We start from the raw sequence: 25,047 nt of genomic DNA on the forward strand, positions 1-25,047 counted from the left end.
AGTTAACCTTTTAAAGTGCTATGGAATTGTACATGCTGAACTAGCACCTCAAAGCAAGAAGCTCTTGTCCATAACACTACTTTCACTGATTCATCACTTTGTCGTGGTACAACAATTCTCCACTTTACTGTCGATGGTATGCTAAGGTAATTTATCTCTCAGTATCATTTCCAAACACAGTTTCTTCAGCGCTGAGATATAGGAGTGCTCAGATACTCATATAGGACTTCACTGCTGTAGCAAGTAACCTGTTTTCAGACTGCATAACACCAGCAGAGTGTATAACACCGGCATGTTACCCCAACAGGAGTACATAACTCTTCCTAGATGGCAGATCTGAGTTCAGTCTAGATAAAACACTGACTGGTTAAGACGACATAATTTATTTTATTTTTTTGCTTTGTGTATACTCTTCCAAACGGGTCGCACTGAACAATAGAAGTAAGAGTTCTGGTGAGTGAGAAATATATGAACATTTTGTTACGACCGTGACACCACGACCAGTCATTTCAAACGAAACATTATAGAATGACGTCGCATTTCAGTCCTCGCCTAGGCCACCTCCTTCTGAATACAGTGTTACCTCTGAACATATTCAAATTACAGGAGGTTGAGTAAAGTGGAATGGAATAAAAAGCTTCACAAGTTATCTCACTAATGCATGCCTCTGAATGCCAGCTCACCCCTGCTGTTGTTTGCAGAATCCAAGACAGCGCGCTGCAGTCGAGGCAAAGCTTCCACCATCTTGACAATGTCCTCTCGGTCAGGGTAGCGTGTGGTGTGACGATTGTAGAGGAAGAGCCCTCGTGCTGTGCACCCTGTTTGCAAAGACCATTAGAAATGCATTGAAATCTGTGAATTCCGTCAGAACAACAGGTATTCGGGTTCAAAACCACACTGCTTACAGGTTTTCAGCCACCCCCCTTCTCTTTTATTCTAGAATGTTCTTCCCTTCAAAATTCCACTTCAACTCATGGATTGATGGATATTATGAGTATCCCCTCTGAAAGAGAATGCTGGTACTAATGAACAAACCATCAACCTTGACAGAAACTGATTGCCCTAGAAACTATAATGTCCTCGTTCTGTGTGTTCTCTGACTTCACGCCACCAATAATCTCTAGCTGTCTTTTACTATTCTTCACCGCTAGATTTATAAAGCTTTCCTCTATCCCAAGACCTAAGCATGACAACTACATCTTCGCTGACTTCCGGATGGATACTGCGACATGCTAACAAAAAATTCCTTGTAGTATCTTCCAGATGCTACACAGGCATGATGATGATGATGATTAGGATGATGATAATTGATTACTTATTGCAGTCCCTTTCAAATAGGGCAGTGATAAATAGTCATCCAGCCAACCTGAGCTAATCAGGGTTATATTGCCACCTAGCAGATTGTCTATCTCTAATTTAAATTTGTAAAGTTAGCTATGCCCACGACGGTCCCATCCCTGTCTCTTCCCTGTTACTAATAAGATTTTTCCAGCACTTAACGTAAAAGAGGAAGGAAGGGAAAAGGTTAGAAAGCAACAGGACCTAACAACAACAGCAACAGGACAATAGAAATAGCGATAGGATGCTTCATTCTGTGCTGTTGCTTTCTATCCTTTTGCTTATTCCATCCCCTTTTCCACTAGGTGCTGGAAAAATCTTTTCAATAACGCCACGATTCCAACTAGCCCAACATCTGTATTAACTGTTCCCTGTTCTTTTTTTTCCCACCAATACTCAAAAGAAAAATTAGGTTATGGGGTTTATCAATTCTTATTAACATCCCAAGACTCTGCGTCCATATCTGGGAACAACAGCTTTTATAACTTTCAATGTTAAACCAGAAGCGACAATAAAAAATTAACACTATTTCAAAGCTAACTGCATGATGCACTGTGTCTATACATAATTTTGCAATCTTGTTGTCACTAGTTTTTGACTGATGCTAATTTGCGTGTGACCGTTGTGTCATCAGCAGCAAACACAGACACCTGTCAAGTGCATTTCCAGTGGCGTGAAATTGCGCTCCTATCCATGACGAGCAAACAACACAACAATCTGCAATACGGCTAGCATTGTCAATGTGATCAAGTGAACAAAGAATCTAGGCCAGAACTTAGAACGGCTAACCTTCAAAGTATACGAAAGCACATTTAGATTGTGATGATTGTGACACCTCGACAGATGCAAGCGTGCATCATGAGCGACCTTGTGTACAGCCATTTATCAGAGTGACGTTTCTATACCTTGTAACTCTGCTGCGATTTGGTGCACACTTGTGATTCGATTATGTGTGTTCAACACACCTTGACATTTTTGTTAGATATACGTCCAAAGTGGATGAAATGTGCCTATAAAGACTAAAGAAATGCATGACCGATGGTGTGATCAAACCTGTCCTCCAGCAAAGCAGCCCAATCAGTCAATCAATCAATTTTTATTGTTTCTGAAATGTATAAGGACATGTTATTTTTGTGCAGGCAGGACCCCAGAGCCCTTTCAAGGGTCGTAGCAGAGGTTAGTTTTTTAACGTGAGTTATTACAAGTGAATTACAAGGCAAAAAAAAAACAAATACAAATATTACAATGCTTTAACCATTAGGCCACAATTGCAAGCATGCTTCTCTTCTGCTAAAGTTGCTCTTTGAAAAGTCTGGGATGTGCACCACGTGCAAGTTTCTTGCATGCTTCCCTCGTGACAGCTAGCGCTTTCAGACACTGAGTCAGGCTTCACTGCACTTGGGATCGGTCCATAGCTTTCGTCGGACAGACACCTACAAAGTGTGTGAGGTGTTCACCTATAGTGCTATCACATTAAATACTTATTCAATGGAGAAATATCGGGTGCAAGTCACTTCTTCAAAATACATGGATGTGCTACTGTGCATATGTAGCCTTGTCATTTGATCAAACAACGGATTTTACAAACTCATGTAAGACAGCTTAGCAGTAAGAACAGACAATGAAAGGTGTTGTGTCACTAGGCTTTCCACGGGCCTCGGCAGATTAAATTGATGGAAAACATAGCTTTTCAGGTGTTTATTCTTCACGTATATCTCACCCGGCAAGATGTATTCGCCCTGTTTGTCCAGCTCGTACATCTTGACCAGGACCCGGTAGTCGGTCTTGGTGCCATAGAGGCGGTAGGCACCCTGGTTTCCATGGTAACACGTGTCCCCACGAGTGTCAGGGTAGCAGACAGACTCGTCTCGGTGCAGCAGCAGGTACAGGATAACAGCGATGAGCACTATAACTGCCACGAGCTGAAAGAAAAGAAGTTGAATATGGCCAGTAGTCAAAAGAATTTGGTTATGGTTGCATGTTTAATCAAGTGTCGGCTTAACCAGACTTAGTGCTGTGACTGTAACAAAGCTTGAGCTATCTAACATTGCCATAACTAACTCATTCCATGTGCAGAAGCCCAATTATTTTAATAATATCAGTGCGTTAGTGCCTTGCGGTGGGGAAGACATTGTCGAAGTGAATAAAACAGTTTAGCAGATAATGTGCTTTAACTCGCATTTGCTTTATGCGACCACCTCTGCCCTGCCGCAAAGCACTGATATTATTAAAGGCATTGACATTACAGTCGAATCAAGATACAGTGAACATCTTCGTAGAACATGATGTGTGCATTATATCAGAAGTTGGTTATAATTGAACTTTCCCCCAAAACTACTGATAAGGAACTGAATAAGGCGGAAGAGATGCTTTATTACCAAAGATGATGTGTGCTGTGCTCACCGTCAGGAATTGATGAGTTAAGCAAGTTTAAGTTGTGCAAATCAGACAATCAGGCTCTCAAAGTTAGCCAAGCTGCTGACGTGGTCGTATATGAAATCCATAACCACTGGGGGGAATGGTCGGACGATATTTTCTTGGTCGTCCTTGCCACTGAAGGCCTCCATTTATAAAAGATGTTGCACTTTTGCAACAATTCCTTCATCAGAGGTGCTCTCTGTGATGTCTATGCCATCATAAGCTGCAACATATTCGTCCCATGTTTGCCTGCAGTCCGCACGGCCTGCACAGGCATCTGTTGTCACAAGGCTGAGCCAAGATCTCGCAGTTTGTTTTCGTAGACATCCTCATAGCAGGCAGTTTTTTTTTTTTGCAACCTTGACTTGCTTCCTTGATGACTTCTGGCATTTAGAAGTGAGATTGTCACAACCGTTACTGTAAGGTTCGCCGACTTGTCTAGATTGTGCACTTCTACAATCTATTTCTAGCACAGATCACTACTATTAGCACCATTGGCGAGCTGTTGAAGAATGGGATGTTCAGTTCCAGTATCAACTGCATTTTGGTTCTTTCCTTCCGACATCGCAACACACCAAGCGAAAACAGGGATGGAAGCGCTGCACTGATTACAGTAACTGTTGATAAAACTGAGTAAAAAAAAAACCACAGAAAAAAGAATGCTGCTCCAGCTGTTCAGGAGAATCTACAGTCCGAGAGCAATGAAACCATAAAAAAAGGTGATGTGTATTTAAAAAAAATCATAAAGTAAATTCTGGGCTTTTACATGCTGAAACCACTATCTGATTATGTAGTGGTGGGCTCCGGATAAATTTTGACCATCTGGAGTTCTTTTAACGCGCACCGAATGCAAGATACACGAGCATGCTTACATTCCGCCCCCATCAAAATGCGGCCGCTGCGTCTGGAATTGAACTCTCAACCTTGACCTCAGCATCGTAATGCCATAGCCACGGGGCCACTGCAGTGAGTACACATATTACAGCAGTCATTGACTGTGCAACACTGTGCAGCCTTTTCCACTTCCCTGGTCCATTGAGACACTGCTACTTCAGTTTATTCTGTTCATCATAACCAAAATGAGCAGGCTAGTGGGTAGTTATAAGTGGATGGCTTTCTCATAGACTTCTTGCAAAACTCTTTGGGGGCTAGGAAACTGTTTGTGGTAGCCAAAAGTTCACTCTAAACGGGATCTTTATAAATGGGCTCGACGATATCAAAGAATGACAGCATACATTCGCAGATACCTAAAGAAAGTCAAGTTTGCACTGCCTATTAAATGCTGTCAGGGAGAAACAAAGTCTACATAACTCAGCAGGAGCTGCAATCAAACAAATCACGAGATCATGCAAACAGCAGAGATGACCGGTTTACACAATGGCTGCGTTAGTGTGCCTTCATCACTTTTGTATGAGAAGAAACTTTTCTATCTTGCTAGCATGAGGCTCAGCATTTGCCGTTTTCTTTTGGTTTGTAAAACTTAACTGGTAGACTTGTTCATTTGTACGTATGTCATGTGGCAATGTTGTGTTACCCGATTGATTGCTCTGTTTATCGGGTTTTGGCTTTTGATTCTAAGTGAAATTTAGGTGTAAGATAATCTCTTTTTCGTGCTTTTTAACCACATCTCTCCATAAATTGTGCTCTCACGTGCATCAGAGCCTCGTTTGGAAATACGACACGTGTTTGCCTTGTCCCTTTCTGTTTCGCGCTGGCGTACATTCAGTGCACAGCCTAGTCTCCGTATCACCAATTCTGTGCAGTGCAGTGCGCATGCTGCGGCACCTGTCAGCCAATCAGTAACAAGAGCCGGCTATACATATATGCGTTCCAGAGAAGGTAGGAGGGGTTGCCCGCTGTGTGCTACTAATCCGCGGTTGTGCTACTCATTCAGTTGGCGTCGCGCGGGAGGGCGAATACAGACGGGCGACGAAGAACCCTTTCTTTTGATCCTCTGAGACTCCTAGCTTTAGAAACGGGAATTAGCAATCGGGATATTGAACGATGATCGGAACAGGAACACCTTCACGCAAATAGCTTGGCGCGCCAAGATCAGTTAATCAGACAGGTAAAGCCGGTTATTTACGCACGACGCACGTCCGAAAGCAGCGATATACTATCACACATTCACAACTTTACGATCAGACGGGGGACCACCCGAAGCATTGTACCCGCTTAAGGACGTCGCGCAACGGTGCTAGCACTTGTCAGCTCTCTGCCTCGGCAGAAGACAGTCAGGTAAACGCACTATGGGGAGGAGGGGGGAATTAAACAAACGTGAGAGCTACACTGACCGGCGATACAGCGTGTGCCCAATCGGAGTCGTGAGCGCCACGGCCGTCTGCTCCGACCTGCGGTCCTCCGGCACTTCGCAGGCCATCGGTACTGGCGGCGTTTCTCACGCTACTGCTCTTGCCTTCCAGCGACTTCATATGAACACTTCCGACCACTGATTGCGGCCTGTCGACGTATAACAGGAGGGGGACGGCGACCGCAGAAGCAAGCGAAAGGTACACTGGCCGCGCGAGCGGCCGCCATGCGCGCGGCCACCCGTGCAAATTTTGACAGCTTTGGCCGGTCTTGCCTTGGCTAGGCAAGCCTCCGCGTAGCCACCAGCTCATGCCAGCGGGCCTAGCCAGCATTTCGGCTGCTTCAGACGGGAGGCGATTTTCACTGTACGTGCCATATGGGCACGCTCTTACGCCCAGCCATGAAGATGAACTTCAGTATGAACTCTAAACCGATATTTTACAATAAGCCAACCTGTCAGTAATACAGTAAACAAAAAGAACGTGTCATTGTTTATTGGTCTGCGGCCGCTAAAGCTGCGTGCCAGTAGTGCCGGGTAGCTACGCTTCCCCTTGATAGGAACCCTCCGTATAAAGCTTTTGTTGTAAAACATCAGAAAAAAATAACATGCACTGCAGCAGCCAAAACGGAAAATGTACACAGGTTTACAACTGTGCAGCTTCCGTTGTTGGCGAGGCGTCGGAGCCGACAGGATAGCGACGCCAGAGCGGGCCAGGTGGCACGTACTCTTTTTCTGCTCAGGCTTATTATGGTTCAAGGGAACAGGTCACTTGGGGAACGCAATTTTTCAAGCGGTTGGTCACAGTTTATGCGATATGGTTAAGGTCAAGTCAACTTTATTTCGCCGCAGTTTGAGTTAAATTGTCTGTGGGGAAAACTGGGGAAAATGTGGAGCGGCGACTGCGCACAGGAATAGTTGTGCACGCTAAAGTTCCTTCATAAAGTAGTGCCACGCTTTGAAGAATGCCGCGTCCTCCTCGCGCGCTCTGGCCGAGGCCGACGCCGCGTCGCTATTGGTCTAATAGCATCACATGGCCCTCGCGCCGTGCAGCAGCGCCATTTTTGCTCGAGAAGCGGAGTGGCAAGGAGTGCATGTTGGCGCCGTTGCGACGCTCGAGCATTGTAGGCGGTGCCACTGTTGAGGAGGAAGCGTGAAAGAGAGGAGAAACGACAAGGAGTAAAGGCGGAGGAGGAGCGTGTCGCTACTTTACGAAGTTTAAGGGGTTTTAGTGCACGCCGGCGCGACAATTGTCTGGGAACGTGGCCCCACCGAAAAGGAACACTGGGAGGTCCTGGCTCCCACGCATTTCCTGGCGACTGGAACACCTCAGGCATTGTAAGGGTCATCATCAGCAGCAGCAGCGGCCTATTCTTGTGTCCACTGCAAGTTATGACTATATGCCATTGCAGGACGAAGGCATTTTCCAGTGGCTTCCAATATGTTGCCCCTATCTTGCGCTAGCTGATTCCAAGTTATGCTTACAAATTTCTCAACTTCGTCACACCACCTATAATTTTGTGCAGCCCGATCGACTGCGCTCTTTGGCACCTATTCGCTTAACTGCCCCACGCATTACATGGCCTGCTGCAGCTGCATTACCCCCCCCCCACCCCTTTATTGACAATTAGAATACCGCCTACCCCCGCGATGTGGATCCATACTGCCTGGGTAGCCGATTCTGTAATATCGATTCTACAATCCAGCGGTGTCGATGAACGAATTCACACCGCTGTGTTTCTAACGCTTTTCGTTACATCGCTCAGCTTTGTTAACCGTCAAGTTTCCGCCTTGCTTGCTAGCACCGGTAGAATGCAAAAGTGTGCACTTTTCAAGGATAGTGGTAAGCTGGGCCGGTAACTCCGGTAATGCATTACCGATTTGGTAATGCTTGTCGTATGCGCACCAACCCCCCTTTTTATTCTTCTTTAAGTTCCCATCTCATGATCAGGGTCCCCTGCGAGTATAACATGACCTAGATAAGCGTACTCTCACAGAGGTTTTAGAGGCTGGCTGCCAATCATGAATCCTTGTCCTCTTGCCATGCTGTATTATACTTTTGACTTCTGCATATTCATCTTCAACCCTATATCTTACACTTTCTCGGCTGACGTCCTCAGTCATCCATTGTAATTTTACCCCAGCATTGCTGAACAGAACAACGTCATCTGCAAACCGTAGAATGCTGAAATATTCGCCGTTGATCCTCACTCCTAATCCTTCCCAGTCTTTTAATAGCTCGAATGCTTCTTCTACGCACGCAGTGAATAGCGTTGGCGGACTATTTTTCTTGATCGGTATTTTTTCCGCTGTTCTTATGCTCGAATTAAGCTGGCTCCGGAGTATATATAGATATTTGCCACTGTATTCATGTATGCTTTCTGTACTCCTTGCGCAGTGCCTTCATGACTACTCTGTGACCACTAAATCAAATGCATTTGCGTAATCTATGAGAGCCACACACACACACACACACACACACACGCACACACACTGTGTGTGTGTGTGTGTGTGTGTGTGTGTGTGGCTCTCATAGATTACGCAAATGCATTTGATTTAGTGGTCACAGAGTAGTCATGAAGGCACTGCGCAAGGAGTACAGAAAGCATACATGAATACAGTGGCAAATATGTGTGTGTGTGTGTGTGTGTGTGTGTGTGTGTGTGTGTGTGTGTGTGTGTGTGTGTGTGTGTGTGTGTGTGTGTGTGTGTGTGTGTGTGTGTGTAACTTTCATATAGATTACGAAAATCAGAATACAAAATCATGGATTACAAAATCTGTGGAGTACAAGCAACCTCTATATGGAGAGGTTGGTTGTACTCCGCAGATTTTAATGCCAGAAAGGGTTTCGTTAATTTCGCTTCCGAAATTAGCGTCGAGCAGAATGCACAGTTGGGGACCCATTCGGCACTTCCTGGACATTGTCTTTTTTTTTTTTTTTCAACCGTAGAAACAAAAGACCATGGCCTGACGAAGTACACCGAAAACCATTTCCGCAGATGTTTTCGCTTCGCTCTGACGCTTTCACTGTGTCGTCACTCCGTCGGGGCCCGAATTGCGCAAGGTTTAATTGGCCTTTCGTGGGGGGCTAGCGCGCAAAAAAAAAAAGACAGCATCGAATTCTGCCCGTTTCGCGAGGCGAGCAGGGAGAGAGGGATGTTACGAAATGACATGCGGGCTATTGCAAACGGTATAACTGCGATGGATTATCGAGTACTTACGCCGTCAACTTCTTTGCGGAGTGTGTACTTGACTCGGTAGAAGAGAGCTGCGATTTTGTTGGGGTTTCTGAGGCGATGATCCGTGTAGATGATCATGGCCGAGCCCCCCGAGCGAGCGAGTACAAAGCGAGATGTATGGACTCGAGAATTCGTACTTTAGGATACCGGCGACAAGTGCTGTCTACCGATGACGACGATGATGGTGATGGTCCTTTGTACAAATGGCACATGCCCACCGTGCATGGTACAGTGTACCGTGGGGGATCGGCCACGAATTGGGCGGTTTGGAGAAAATGAATTTAAAAAAAAATTTAGCAGAAAAAAATGAAGAAAATAGGGGAACATGTATTCGGCTCGGTGTCCTAATTAATTATTGTAATTGACTGGTTTAGGAAGTGTCTCTGGAATGAGCAGTAAATGAGATTTTTGTTTTTTGCATTTTCTTCAGAAATGCTCGCAGCTGTTATTCAGGGGATTCAGGTCTTATATCTCGTACACACAGGAGCGTTGATATATATATATATTTTTTTTTTGGCCTCGTGATTTAAACGTTGCGCTACATGTGTTTTTTGCTTTTACAGGCCGTGGCTGAGAACACCAAGCGACGATGTATTGCTGCTGTTGTCCTAGTGTGTGTTGGGTGACACATATCCGCTCTGGGGGGGGGGGATATACTGCACGCCATTGTGTCTTCTTTTTTCTTTAGTTTTTCTTTCCTGCTCTGTCTGTTTGTTCTTTCCATTGCCGGCCGCTATATACATCTATCTCTATACTTATTGCGCTTGTGAAATGAACGAATAAATAGCTTATATATATTCTGGGGGTTTTACGTGCCATATAATCACGATTCGATTTATGAGACACGCCCTATAGTGGAGGACTGCTGACTTGTCTTATTTATTTATTTATTTATTTATTTATTTATTTATTTATTCGAGATACTTTCAAGGCCCGAAGGCATTACAGAGAGGAGTGGGTGAACATAACATGGTATCCTAAAACAGTGGCGCATACCCACCATGGGGGATTGGCCAAGATGCAGGCGGTTTTTCGTATGCTTGGAAGTAAAGCGGAACTAAATTTGAATAGTGGAGCGTGGGGCTATAGAAGTGTAATGTATAGAAGTGTATAGTGTAATGTAAGTGTAATGTAAGAAGTGTATAGAAGTGGGGCTATAAAAGTGAATAGAAGAGCGTGGGGCTATAATTTAGGAGTGTAATGAAAATATTATTAAGAATTTTGATAAATTAAGTGAATTTTGACCACCTGGGTTTTCTTTTTTTTACCTGCACCCAAATATTAGGACATGAACATTTTTTGTGTGTTTGTGTGTGTGTTTCGCTCCCGTCGAAATTTGGCCGCCGCGGCCCGGATCGAACCCACGACCTCGAGCTCAGCAGCGCATCGTCACAGCCGACGCTAAGCTAAGCGGCAGGTTTGAACGAACATATAAGTTATGTACAGCAGTGCGGACAAAAAGCAATAAATGGTCATTTGTTTTGTTTTGATATTGCTTTTGTTATAGAAAGATACAGGCGAATATTGAAAGCAACGAGATCCAGAGTATTTATATTATGATAGCTTCTTTCTTTTTTTGTTCTGATTACTCTAAAAGAGTTAACGTTAGGGTACGTCAGTGTAAAAAAATAGTGCTTCGAAGGTCACCGCGTACCATCTTTTTCAGCTTTGAAACATCTGAAAAAAGAAAAAAATACTGTATTGTGTGTTTGCGAACTTGTGAGACACAACATCGCTACACAATTACAGCAGCATTTCAACTCTGCCACCCTCGTTAAGTTAAACATTATCTCTTTATCTGCGGTGTATAATGAAGAAGAAAAAAATGACGTTTACACCGATTTCTTTTTGGAAATTCGAACAGCAGGGTTTAGTTCTCCCGGTTTAAACAGAAAAAAAGAAGAAAAGTACGCCGACTTGCTTTTCGTTTTCATTTCTTCTTTTCTTTACTTTCTTTCTTTACTAATTTCTTTCTTTTTAATTAAGTTCTAAATGAAAAGATCGAGCCAGTGAAATCAAATTTACCAGATATGAGCTAATATGGCGATCTAGGCGCAGCCGCGAGCCTACCAGATTAGTTCTGAAGAAGCCCGCTAGGTGGAGGAAAGTTCAGGAAAAGGAAAGCAAAAATGTCATCCATGCACTGCAGTAGGAATTAAGTGGCGAAGGCAATCCGCACGTTTTTCTCAGACAGAAAACTTCGACGTTCAAAAGGAAAATTCGTCCTGGACCGGGGGGATCGAACCCGGGACCAATGCCTTTCTGCGCCGGTCACCCCTAACGTATATGCGCTGAGCAGGAGGCCAGCGTTTCGCAAGACGAGGGTGATTTAATCGGCAACCCGACGCGTAGGGACACCGAATGTGGCAAATCAGTTCTGTGCAAGCGCGAAAAACGGGGGAAAGTTGATAAACGAGAGAAATTTTCATCCATCCGGCTGTAGCAGGAAGCTACAACGAACCCCCCCCCCCCACATACACACACTGATTTCTCATACATAAGTGTTCTGTGTCTGGTTCCATATTACTATAGTTCCCCACTTACGATTTCTTTTGAAAAAAAAAAAAAAACTTCCATCTTCAGATAGCGCTTGTATATTGTACAGCGTTTTCTCCTCGAATGTATATCTGTTTATGCCTATAATTTTGTCGTTATCTTTATTTATATCTGCAGTTTGTGCTAAGTAGGTTTTGTTTTGTTTTGCGTTCTCATTTTGTTTTACCAGCCCCATTTACCCAGAGCCTCAGATAGAAGCCTGTAAGGGACTTCGAATAAAAAGAAATGTTAAAAAAAAACATACGCGTGTGGGTTTCTTTTGTAGGGATTTCCTTTGTAGTTTCGTGCCGCAATTATATGAAAGACAAATTTATTTCTGATAAACACGTACGGGTTTATCTTGCAGCTTTATGTTTCAGTCAGGCGGATGACAATTTATCCCTTCGGTCAAATGTGCGACCTCTTCGATGCGAGGAGCCGGGTGAGGTCAAGCGTCAGCCTGCCACCCAAGCAACCAACACTTTATTTTTCTTTCTTATTTACTGTCGTTTCACCTGCCTCTATAACGCGAAGCGGAGAAGGAGGGTGGGTGGGTGGGGGGGGGGGAGGAAGGTGCGTAGAGAGGTAGCGAGGGAGCTCTGGTCAGGTTGAAAGGTGCACAGCGCAACAAAACAAAGACACAAGAAGCGAAGACGAAGACAAGCGGAGTTAGCGCAGGTTGAAAGGTATCTGTATAGCGCAACAAAACAAAGACACAAGAACCGAAGACGAAGACAAGCGAAGTTAGCGCTTGTCTTCGTCTTCGTTTGTTCTTTCACTCGTCTTCTTTCGCTTGTCTTCGTCTTCGTTTGTACCTTTCACTGATGACCGACCAACAAGCCCATATGACCACCCTCGTCGATCTTTGGTCAGGGACGTTGCAGTCTTGGCTGTGCGCCTCAGCCGTTGTTGGCGGATGAAGCTGAGCCATTTCACTGACGGTATATACAACGCGGGTCTATTTCTGCACTACTAATTGTAGGCCTGTACCCGCGCGTAATCTTACGAGTAACGTCCCGTTCAATTTGTGCTCGGATATCGCGTGCAGTGTGTAAATTCGCGCATATATACCCATAGTCACACATCCGTATGTGGTGCCCTCGCTATACTTCTAGAATACTCCGGTATTCGGCGATATATAATTGGATGCAACAACTGCAGTGTTTACAGCACGTTTCAGCGTCAAAATTGGATGAACCAAATGTCCGCCGTAAACAAACGGGTGAGCTCCAAGCAAAATAATTATCCATCGAACCCATTCCCCCCCCCTTCCCCCCTTCCCTGGTGAAAGGTCGTCTAGCTCATCGAAAAAAAAAGTACAAAAAGCTAACAGAATTTACGGATGAAAACGAATTCCGATAGAAGTACGCCGAACCTTGGAACTATAGAAACCAAAAACAGTGGATCTTGCACATAATACGGGTGCTTAAGGATAAAAGTGTGCATACCGTTGTCTTGTAGAAACACGTGAGCTTAGCGAGCTTGTTTTCGTTTAGCCGTCGCTTATAACTCTCTATGATTGCTTGACAACAGCTTGACAACTCTTAGAATTCCGTTTCGAGTACATTCCTGGTCCCTGGGCGAAAGCATATACAGGCGGTGAACGTCTGCTGCAGGTGCTGGAGCAGTTTAGGGGAAGCTCAGGGGGATCTTCAGATGTTGCGCGGCAGGGCCAGGTAACGAAAGGTGCAAGGATGTTCGTACGACCATATAGTTACCTATGTCTAGACGTGAGACAAATTATCCCCTTCAGTTAATTTATCTATGACTGACAAAAATGTAATGAAACGGTTTATATACGATGTTTGTTTGTTTGTTTTTTTGTAGAAAAAGGTAACCTGACATGGGTCATCTTGCACAATTCAGTCTCTTCGGGCAGATTAAGTGAAGAGACGGACATAGCCTACACGGGATGTCGCGGTGTTCGTGCGGCTAATTAACAAAATTTCACCTGATAATTTTTCGTTCTTCCCTTTAGGACAAATGTTTCGATTGCGAAATTGAAGCCGATCGTAACTGATTTTGTAGTCACGTTTCTTTAGTAAAATTCTTAAGACTATAGCGCCGCTCTCGAGGTAATCGTCCTCAAAATCCACTAAAAGAAGAACGTTGACTTTCCAGTTAAGCTCGTCCTGAACTTCTTTGATTAATTAGGGAAGATAGTTGGACGGGTGCTTTTTGGAAACTGTTAGCTGGAACGCCGGTGTATTTCATGGCACACTTTAGGACTGCAGATATATAGAAAGTGGCGCTATAGCCTTACGACTTGTGCTAACAACGGTGACTTCGCTGTACCTCTAGGCTTCGATACCACAATTGAAACATGTTGCCCAAAGGGAAAAAAATATTTTAAGAAAGTTAGTTTGTGCGTATCGTTAATTAGCCACCATGGACATGGCGATTTCTAATGCAGTGAACTTCTGTCCCTTCCAGAAATGCACCTGGAAATAAAGCCGCTGCATAGAAATCTATCTGATGACCATGTTTATCGGCATCCCATCATCATCCCATCATCTTTAAAACGGGGCAGAGGCAAATGGTCACCTAGCCTAGCTCCTTCATTTATTCAAGTTTTACTACGCTATACATCTATCGCCGCCTAGCCTTTTGCTATCATTTATCGATCTTAACAAAACCTCTGTTATACCAGTTACCACTCTTGTCTCCCTTGTCCGTTAGCTGGGACACCATGTTTCCCAGCTAACGGTAGCCAAGCTGTTTCTCCGTTGTTTCAATCGTCCATGCCAACGAATTCAAAAACGCCCTTGTTAACAACTTGTAACCCTGCTGTGATATATATATATATATATATATATATATATATATAATTTGATACCATCCACTCCTCTCTGTAATGCCTCGGCCCTCAGAGAAAATAAATGAAATGAAAACGAAAAAAAAAAGATTAAAAAAAAAAAAAACATGGTGCAAGATGCAGTGATAAAACCTACCACCGTGTCCGGTCTTCAGACCTCTGTCGATCGAACACCATGGACTTTCAAATCGTATCTTGCACCTAGTTTTTTAAATATTTGTTCTTGCTGAGCGGCCTGGCTGACGTTATCCGGGGCGCATTATATTGTACCGTAACCCACACTTGCAATCGCTCCGGTTCTATCAATCTCTTCCATGATTTTTTTTCCCCGCCGATACTCTAAACGTCTCTTACTTATCTCGACTATTAACTGATAATCTGAATTTCAGTTTGTATTTGTATACCTGTATTTTATGAATAAATTAGCGCCATGTTTCTGCGGCGCTTTCATTGAAACCCAACGCTGGAAAGGCGGAACATTGCCATCTGACAAGGAGTGTTTCATTAAAGCATGTTAAGAACAAAGCAGACGAGGAAACAGGTGGTATATACGACACAAGTTTATTTTCCTGGGTTTCACTGCTTTCATTTCCGTTATAACTCTGCGTGAAGCAATCCCTCTTCGCTTGTTTTTTCTCCCACGGCCAAACATGTGACGCCGCGCTCGGTGAATTCGGCCCCGTGCGCTTCAGTCCCGGTAGCTTTTAATCGACGAGCACCTGTTCGGGTGCCTTGCCAACCACTCCGTGCACGTTTCCCTTCGTGCAACTTCGGTCGTTTATTGCAACGTATACATTTATACCGCCTTCGTCGCAACGTGGGAGTGCCGCGGTCCCACGTTGTTGTCGCACTCGTTGTCTTTACGGAAGAACGTGCGCTGAACGCGGCGGAGGAATGCACTAAAACCTACCGCGACGTTTGACCACTTGTTGGATCGACTCTTCTGACTTCAATTCTACCGCGTTGCGCTTCTTTCCTGCTTATTTTCTTGCTCTATGGCTTTCCCTTGCTCTGTCTCTGTCTGTCTTTCTCTGTCTGTCTGTCTGTCTGTCTGTCTGTCTGTCTGTCTGTCTGTCTGTCTGTCTGTCTGTGTCTGTGTCTGTCTGTCTGTCTCTGTCTGTCTGTCTCTGTCTGTCTCTGTCTGTCTGTCTGTCTCTGTCTGTCTCTGTCTGTCTGTCTGTCTCTGTCTGTCTCTGTCTGTCTGTCTCTGTCTGTCTGTCTCTGTCTGTCTCTGTCTGTCTCTGTCTGTCTGTCTCTGTCTGTCTGTCTCTGTCTGTCTGTCTCTGTCTGTCTCTGTCTGTCTGTCTCTGTCTGTCTGTCTGTCTCTGTCTGTCTGTCTGTCTGTCTGTCTGTCTCTGTCTGTCTTTCTCTGTCTGTCTGTCTGTCTGTCTGTCTGTCTGTCTGTCTCTGTCTGTCTTTCTCTGTCTGTCTTTCTCTGTCTGTCTTTCTCTGTCTGTCTGTGTCTGTCTGTCTGTCTGTCTCTGTCTGTCTGTCTTGTCTGTCTGTCTGTCTGTCTGTCTTGTCTGTCTTGTCTGTCTCTGTCTGTCTGTCTCTGTCTGTCTCTGTCTGTCTGTCTCTGTCTGTCTGTCTGTCTGTCTCTGTCTGTCTGTCTTGTCTGTCTCTGTCTGTCTGTCTCTGTCTGTCTGTCTGTCTGTCTCTGTCTGTCTGTCTGTCTCTGTCTGTCTGTCTGTCTGTCTGTCTGTCTGTCTGTCTGTCTGTCTGTCTTTCTCTGTCTGTCTGTCTGTCTTTCTCTGTCTGTCTGTCTGTCTGTCTGTCTGTCTTTTTCTGTCTGTCTGTCTGTCTGTCTGTCTGTCTGTCTGTCTTTCTCTGTATGTCTGTCTGTCTTTCTCTGTCTGTCTGTCTGTCTGTCTGTCTGTCTGTCTGTCTGTCTGTCTGTCTGTCTGTCTGTCTGTCTTGTCTGTCTGTCTGTCTCTGTCTGTCTCTGTCTGTCTGTCTGTCTCTGTCTGTCTCTGTCTGTCTGTCTCTGTCTGTCTGTCTCTGTCTGTCTGTATTGTCTGTCTGTCTGTCTCTGTCTGTCTGTCTGTCTGTCTGTCTCTGTCTGTCTGTCTCTGTCTGTCTGTCTGTCTGTCTGTCTGTCTGTCTGTCTGTCTCTGTCTGTCTGTCTGTCTGTCTGTCTGTCTGTCTGTCTGTCTCTGTCTGTCTCTGTCTGTCTGTCTGTCTGTCTGTCTGTCTGTCTGTCTGTCTGTCTGTCTGTCTGTCTGTCTGTCTGTCTGTCTGTCCGTCCGTCCGTCCGTCCGTCCGTCCGTAGATCTTTCTGTTTGCCTCCTTTTTTATTTATTTTTTTTACCACCGGGAGCATTCTATACATAGAGATGAGCTCACGAATCTTACCTCACTCTCTCTAACGACCGTGCAACCAACTCCCCGGTTGCGGCACGTACACTCCAACTATAGAGATATGCGTCGTCTCCATCGTGGCTAAATCTGGGAGCAGCGTCACCGAGACTGTACACAAGTTCCTCGTTACGATTTCGCGCTACCACACCACGCAACGTACAGTATATGTCAACGGCTGTTTGCGCAAGCCGCCTACATCTCTGAAACATACGGCCCGGGTTGCTAAATGTCGCCCGTGGTGCGACGATCCGTGATCTCCGAAGAGCTCGCACCCTCTCACGCGCGCATCCGCCAATGCCCCTACCCCCGACCCTCCCCTCATCAACCCCCTATGGCTGCAAGGTCGCCGAAAGCATGCGTCTTGTCTTTCAGCTGTTACGGGGCTACGGCACCACGGCGTCATTAGTCCTCTCAAGGCTGGCAAAAAAAAAAGAAAACGCCGCGCATGCGCCGGAGAGGCCAGTATGAATTATTCATCTTTCCCTCGCGTCCTTCCTTTTTTCGCGCACAAGCGGAACAGCACGATGAGCTGGCCACACGGCAGCTGAAACTCTCGGAAGGGTTTTGTTCCGCTTTCAGTTAAAAAAAGAAAAAAAGAAAGATAGAAACTGCATGCAAGGTCATCGGGTGACGTTAGCACGTAGAACTTAAGCATGCGCTTCCCTTATAAGGCCAGTTCATTCGGTCTAGAATTGCGCATCGACTTTTTTTGGGTCACTTTGTCTTCTTAAGACTTGCGGCCTGCATTAATGATAATAATGTTGTGTTCAGAGAACTAGTGCTCGAACAGTAACAAAAGAATTGCACCTACGTGCAAGTATTTACTTTCGACGAACAGTGTGATTCGTGCGCTTAAGTACAGTCGGCGTCGAAAGTTGTCGGACCGCGGCGTCCGAGAAGGCGTTAAATTTCGTAGCACTTTTGTGACCGCATACGTATAGTCAGTAAAACGATACGAAGCTGTGTTATATTTTCGCGCATGCGAAAATATAACACAAGCGTACAAGTACAAGCGATAGAAATCTGAAAAATAAGTAGCGGAAATAGTATTCAGCTGTATTTCTCCCCCCCCTCCCATATCCCACCGTACGTAAACGTTTGACACGAAATGTTCACACATGTGCGAAATCCCTAATTGTTTTGTATTTTTGTCGCGACGAAACAAAAAAAAAAAAAGGTTTGTCGTGCTTTTCGGTGCGGCGCATATTCAGAATTTAGCGTCCGATGTCGCAAAAGTATAACGTGGCGTCTTCGGCTGAGCGATGCAGGAGGACGAATCTGAGCATACCCTTCACTTTGTATTTGCAAAAAAAAAAAAACTATATACTATAAAGCGTTTTAAGATCAGCTTACATTTCTTCGTACCATTGATGAATAGAACTATATCTTACCGATTCCGTCATTCAGGGTAGCAATTTTGATGATGCGTTAGAGGAACATTTGACTCAACACAGTCACATTTGTCATGCAAGCGTATCACTTTCCAGCTTTGCCCGAGTATGTTCTTATGCGCCTCAATATTTTTAATGCGTTCGCATTAGGAATGTTACAGCAGCAAAAAAAGTGTATGTGTGAGAAGTGTTCGAAGCCGGTCAAGCGATATATATATATATATATATATATATATATATATATATATATATATAAACGAGAAGAAAAGGGGTTAATCGAGGGGCCCGATTTTTATTAGTCATATCATGAAAAGCCAACAAACACTGGCACCAAGGACAACATAGGAGAAATTACTTGTGCTTAATAAATGAAATAACAAACGATAAATTAATGGAAATCAAAGTGGATGAAAAAACAACTTGCCGCAGGTGGCAACCGAACACACGTAGTAAGGTCCTTCACCCAAAAAGATCACGTTCTCGTGACGCCTGCGGCAAAAAGGACGTTCCACGTTCGCCGCCAAGGTCTGTGAGTGGTGGCGCTGGCTAACACTCCCAGGGTTCTACTAGTACACATAAATACCCAAGAAAGTGGATGGGAAAACGGCGCCGCGGTAGATCAATTGGTAGAGTATCGCATGCGAAATGCGAAGGTTGTGGGTTCGGTTCCCACCTGCGGCAAGCTGTTTTTTCATCCACTTTAATTTCCATTAATTTATCCTTTCTTTATTTCGCTTATTAAGCACAAGTAAGTTCCCCTATATTGTCCATGGTGTCAGTGTTTGTTGGCTTCTCATGATATGACTATATATATATATATATCTCGGACCTCAAAAAACGTGCGACGTAATGCTAACGCATTTGTTGGTGTTAACACCACTAATTGATTTGCCTGCTGAGTTGGATGCCACGTATAGTTGACGATGACATTTGTACTCACTATCATTAGTACGAATAGCTCGACTTAATTGTGCTTTTTGCACTAGCGTGTTACGGGCGTTTATATAAGTCTGCGGGTTTTCTGTATACCTCGTGCACTAGAAGTACGCCCCTCCTGTTGTAGAACCAGGTAGCCCGCACTATATTGAAATGAATAAATAATAAACGTACTGTAAGGATACTGTCGTTTCTGGCAGTTAGGTCATACTTGCGCCATTGCTATATTGACACTAAGAGCAATGCAGTAAAACCTCGTTGTAACGAAGTTGAAGGGGGAGGGGGGCAGAATTACTACGTTATATCCATTGCTTCGCTGTATCCGTTGTTACAGATGTAATGCACTGTGAATTTATACGGTGATTATAAGGGGAATGTCACTTACTTAGTTATATACACTATATCGTTGTGATCTCGTTTGGTTATAACGAGGTTTGACTGTGTTAAGCTGAGTTGTGTTAGTAAATAACGCTTGCGCCCTGGCAGAAAGGTCGCTCTTATTGCGTGAAAAGTCCTTGCGCGCCCTGAAACTTCCGTACCATAGTTCGCCATTCCGCCATGAATTTTAATGGTGCCTGTTTGAGCCTGATTAAGGATTTGCTTTCGAGGAAAGGCTACAACATTGCATTCTATAGAGAAACCATAGAGACTCAACCCAGAGAAATCTGAGAACTTTTTCTTCGGCAAAAGCGTCTGAAATATACGAGAGGACACTTTGAAGGTAGTGATGTCGCACAGAGTTACAGGCAATATGGTTTCAGCGCGGAGTTGGAAAAAAAGAACGAAGAAAACTGCGGTTTTATTGTTTCACTTTTTATTCTACTTTTCTCCTCAAGATGAACGGAAATAGAGTTTTGAAAGAACACTTTAATAATCTTAAGCTGATGTGTCTTTATACCTCTTTAATGTTGTTCAGTAGAGTGCATGCTGCCAGTATCATGCCACATTTCAGTTATGTCGTTCTTACACGAAACCGTGAGCGTGAAAATGAAAGCAGTTTTACTTAGTATGTTCGAAACCGTCGCAACTCTATACTGTCTAGCTTTTACACTGCCAATGGAAGACGCAAGCATTGATTCGGGAGCTTGGGATCACATTTATTATTCTTTTAAAGACTGCCAGGCGTTTTCACGCACTCCGCTTTGGCCTGTATTATAAGATGCCTTCCTCGACGCGAGGTAGGCCTCACGGACTTGCGTAATCCGCCACATAAACCCTTCATTCTCCATTTCTCGAGGAGTCGATCAGCACAATGTTGTGTATGCGAAGCGGGATACTTCACTCGCGGATCACGTGGTACGCGGCGCGTCTCACATCTCTAATCAAACCGGCGGTATACACTTTCACAGACAGTCGAGCGAGGGATCGGCCAAAGTTCGAATAACACGTGCTGTCTTCAAAGAGCAACTCGTCGAGACCTGTCCTCCAATCAGACTTGCTCCGATTGGAGCAACACCGATTGGCTCGGCTTCGTGCTCGACTTCGTGCTCGGCTTCGCGCACACATCGCAGGCGAGCGTTCTCGTTACCTTCCGAGTGCTCTTTTGACATAAGGGCGCACAAGTCAATGGGACAGTCGAAAGAAGATAAGCAATGCCATTCGGGCCGCACCACCCGATTGGTAGCTGTATGTACCACCTATATATACGTATACCTGCCAAGGAGACAAGGTCCGTCAGAACACTCAATCCGTAACACGTGTTCAGGTCCTATTAGTCGTATCACTTAAGGTGTACGTGCAACGCGCGCTTAGCAAAGAACAAATAGTTCTGGTGCGGCTATACGTACCGAAAAGTATGAGGTAGGTTATTCGGTTACACGCTCTCTTGGCTGCTCCCCGAGTTCCACGACTAACCCCCGTACTCAGAAATGTATCTTAACCTGATTGACTTGGCCTCAAGGACGCCTGGCGTGAGTGCGCCGAAGAAATCACAACGCGCGTCGCGGCCACGCTTACGCCAGACGTCATTTAGACAACTTCAAACGTCACCTTCAATCAGGACCCATGTATGAACACGAGGGTAAGACTCAAGCTATACGCGACACGAATTGGCACAGTATATTATTTCTTGACCGCGGAACGAGAGGCACGGCGTCCTGTTCATACGGCCGAATAGTATACGGATTATACGACACTGGATGGGTAAAGGTTCACTGCCTAAACGGGATGCGTTATTCCATTTCGGCCGTAAAATTCAGCTCCTAGCTTGGTTGCGTGGTCCACCGTCAAAAGACGATCGACCATGCCACTACAGCGTCGTTCAACTGGAGCTTAAGTCGTGGCACTTGGGCCACCGTCGTGAGAGGACGTGGACGTTCCAGTCGGAACGCAGGCCGTACACACTGCCGGGCCATAATTAACGACGCCGTGTTACGTGGGGTCAAGAGAGGACCTGCTCCCAGTTCGAGCAGTGCGCGTCTTCGAGGAACCACTCGAGGAACCGACGGTACGTAAACCTTCGGCCGGAGGCCACGTCCTCGTGCAGCTTCGAGCAGAGCTTGCAGGCGGCGTTTTCGTACTTGAGCTCCGAGTGTTCCTTCCAGAGGAAGTACGAGTCGTACCAGTCGGGCCTGCGGGCCACCTGGGCCAGGTACTCGCCGAGTCTCTCGGGGGACTCGAACTCGAGCGCGTCGACGTAGGAGCCGGGCGGCGCCAGACTCGAGTAGTTGGCCCCGCCCATCACCACCGGCACGATGTCGAACAGCAGCGGCCGGTAGAACTTCTCCGTGACGTAGTCGCGGCAGATGGAGTTCTCGAACGACAGGTAGAAGCTGTAGTTGCGCGCCGCCTCCCTTAGGCACGCGTCCGACGCCTTGGGCTGGCACACCAGGTCGCCGCACTTGCCGAACACGTCCACCCCTATGACGTCGCGGAGGCGCTCGACGTACGTCTCTCGCCTGCTGTCGGTGTCGCAGTGGGAGACCATCCAGACGGCTATGGCCTTCCGCCCCTCCTGGGTCTTCGGAAGCTCGGGGCCCGTCTTGGAGCCCCCGGAGGACCGCTTGCCGTGCCGGAGCTTCTTCCTCTTCGTTCTGGCCCGGAAAGTGTATCCGTAGCGCGTCGTCACGTCGGAGTCGGCTCGGTACGTCATGGTGACGTTGAAGAGCCCGTCCAGCTTTCGAAGCACATGCACGGGCGTCGCGGTTGGAGGTTCGAGGCTGAAGAAGATCCAGCTCTGATCAGCGGATCGTCGAGGAGGCATGTCGTCCAGTCTAATGTCCTTGCCGTGAAAGAGCAAGGCGTGGCACGAGTAGAGGTAGTCGCGTTCGCGGGTGAAGATGCAGGCGTGCGGACACGTCGGATCGACGACGTCCTCCTTGAAGTAAGGGTAGTCCTCCTTTCCGCACCACGTGGTCCAGAGAAGCACTACCAGAGGTCTGTGGGTGACCGCTCGATGAGTGACGTAAACGGTGCACAATGCGAGAGTGACCAAGCAGGCCTTCAGAAGGGCAAACTTCTTTAGTGCCATGATTACGGGGCGAGGCATTTAATCTAGCTGTTTAATTTATCGCACGTCGCGGTACTCTGATGACGTCTTCTGGCTGCGCAATTGCAGTTGAACCTTGTGGTACCGCATAACAGCCGTTAGGCGCATCTTAGTGAATGATGGTCTCCACTTTACAGTTTAGGTAGCAACACTCCGCAGTCAACAACCACAACAACAAAATCCACTGATGACACGGATGACGTTGACAGTCTTTCGAGGCTATACGAAGGTATCAACGCATTGTTGCATTCATTAAATATAAGAACCACCGGAAAATTTCACCGTTTTCACCGGAAAATAACCATCTCTTTCATGTTTGAAAGCACGGCACTCACTTTTTTTCTTTTTGTCGGTAATCCTTTGGTCCCGGTAATGCCACTCGTCACAGAAGCACTCGATCCAAAGGACTTGCAAAACGAATCACTTCAGGCCGTCCTTCAGGTTAACCCACGTCGAAACATCACAGATCTTGGCATCGTATAGACACAGATCCGTTTCCGTCAACGGAGTCTTATATGTATATCTGTTTGACGAAGAGATACGTCTTCAGGCTGCGCATATCCTTGCAGGACGATGCGGAGAACGCTTCTGGCAATGCCACGCCGCGGAGTGCTTAGTATAGCAGCAGGTACACATATGCCGACCGACACCCACGCACTGCGCTTGGCAACGGCGGCGAGATATGATAGCGGAGCATACGAGCCGGAAATACTCCTGGATCGGAAGCTCGCTTTCGTGACGCAGAATGTGGGCCGGATGCGAGACGCCCGCGTAACACGTCGCTAATGAACTCCGCACGCGTCGGCGATTTTGAAGCGAGATTTCTGCTTCCAAATTTCGACGTACAGTTGGCGCGCGAAACATTTCTTTCGAACGCGAATGTGGAACAGCTCTTGCTATATTCCTCTCGAATAGCGAATCTTCCGAGTCCAACACGAATCGAACAGTCCTTCTTACTTGATGTGCATTGGATTCGAGAATGCAATATTCGAAATGCTAGTATTTTCGGGCTTACGGGATTTCTAAATATTTTTTTTGAAATTCTGAAGTTGCAATATGCGCCGGAAAGTAATTAAGAAGTTAACTAGTGCATTTTCGTTATTAGTAGAATATGTTTTTCGATTTCTCGTGCTAGTAATGTCCGCCTCGTCGAATAATCCAGCTCAAGGACAAGAATTATGCTATCTGCCACAGGCGAGCTTAAAAAAAAATTCTGTAAAACTTAAAACATTTCTTAAAACTTAAAACATCACCCCGCCGGACGCTTTGTCCGGCTGCGCAAAGTCGAACACTGACGTACGCTTAGAAAGTGTATACACCAAGGTATGGACACCGTCTCAGAGTAGCACGTGAAGTAGTCGGCGCAGACAATTATCCAGCGGTTCCCCTTGGATGGCTGAGGAAAAGGGCCTGAGAAATCAATTCCCACTTGCTGAAAGGGCAAGCTGGGAGGTGGCATACGTTGAAGCCTGAAGGACACACACCAGATGGGGCAGTGGTTGGACATTTCCGACGTTGGCACTGCGTGCAGCTGGCGACTTACATCTCACCCGAATTTCCAGTCCGAATGTCCGGCCAGAGTGCTTAAGTGACCGGGGGTAGGAGTCATTCGAGAGGTTTAGCTTGTCCGGTATTCGGGGAAACGCAGGCGGATGGGGCGTTGGGGCGGATATGCAAACGGGAGCGATCTGCAGTCGCTCTGAGAACTGTTATATATATATATATATATATATATATATATATATATATATATATATATATATATATATATATATATATATATATATATATATATATATATATATATATATATATATATATGAGTAAAGGGGCGTTTTCGCATTTCGCCGTCAAGTACGGTGTCATCGTCTCTCTCTCTCTCTCTCTCTCATTTATGCGATAACATTGAACAGGACACTCATCGGCCTTAGTTTTTAGGGTGGGCGAGAAACAAAGCGCGCCAAAGACGTAAGTGTATACCGATCTTCATTGAAGAGACACTAAATGAAAACACTACGCTACAGTTTAGGCTGATACAGTGTTCTTTCAAAACTGCAATAAATTGTTATAACTCGGGAGGCGGCGGCGGTTGTGTACACGCCTGAATACTGAGGCAGCTTGACCGAGACAGCGCTTCGTCTACCTCACGAGCGTCCCGTCGTTTGCGTTGTTACTCGTTCTCAAAACTATAGGGCCGCCGCCGGGACTCGAACCCTCGGCCT

The 25,047-nt window shown here is 45.8% G+C and overlaps 2 protein-coding genes across 3 annotated transcripts in view; both read right to left on the minus strand.

Moving 5' to 3' along the window:
- The window catches only part of LOC126525823 (multiple inositol polyphosphate phosphatase 1-like), a 47,709-nt gene that overhangs the window by 13,284 nt on the left and 9,378 nt on the right, over positions 1-25,047 (minus strand). The window contains exons 1-3 of one of the 2 annotated variants that reach the window (XM_050173779.3): positions 6,051-6,325; positions 3,059-3,260; positions 684-818 (exon numbers count right to left, since the gene is read on the minus strand). In XM_050173779.3, the coding sequence (XP_050029736.2) occupies positions 684-818; positions 3,059-3,260; positions 6,051-6,188 (475 nt within the window). In that variant the 5' untranslated portion in view covers positions 6,189-6,325. Of the gene's footprint in view, positions 1-683; positions 819-3,058; positions 3,261-6,050; positions 6,326-25,047 lie in introns of those variants that run through there. The other variant, XM_050173781.3, reaches the window with a different exon arrangement.
- LOC140219958 (alpha-(1,3)-fucosyltransferase C-like) lies at positions 21,719-23,287 on the minus strand. Its single transcript, XM_072290131.1, has one exon. The coding sequence runs from the start codon at positions 22,823-22,825 to the stop codon at positions 21,719-21,721; it is 1,107 nt and encodes a 368-aa protein (XP_072146232.1). The 5' UTR covers positions 22,826-23,287.

This window comes from Dermacentor andersoni, chromosome 8 (genome assembly GCF_023375885.2).
Source record: "Dermacentor andersoni chromosome 8, qqDerAnde1_hic_scaffold, whole genome shotgun sequence".
Classification (NCBI taxonomy): Eukaryota; Metazoa; Arthropoda; class Arachnida; order Ixodida; family Ixodidae; genus Dermacentor; species Dermacentor andersoni.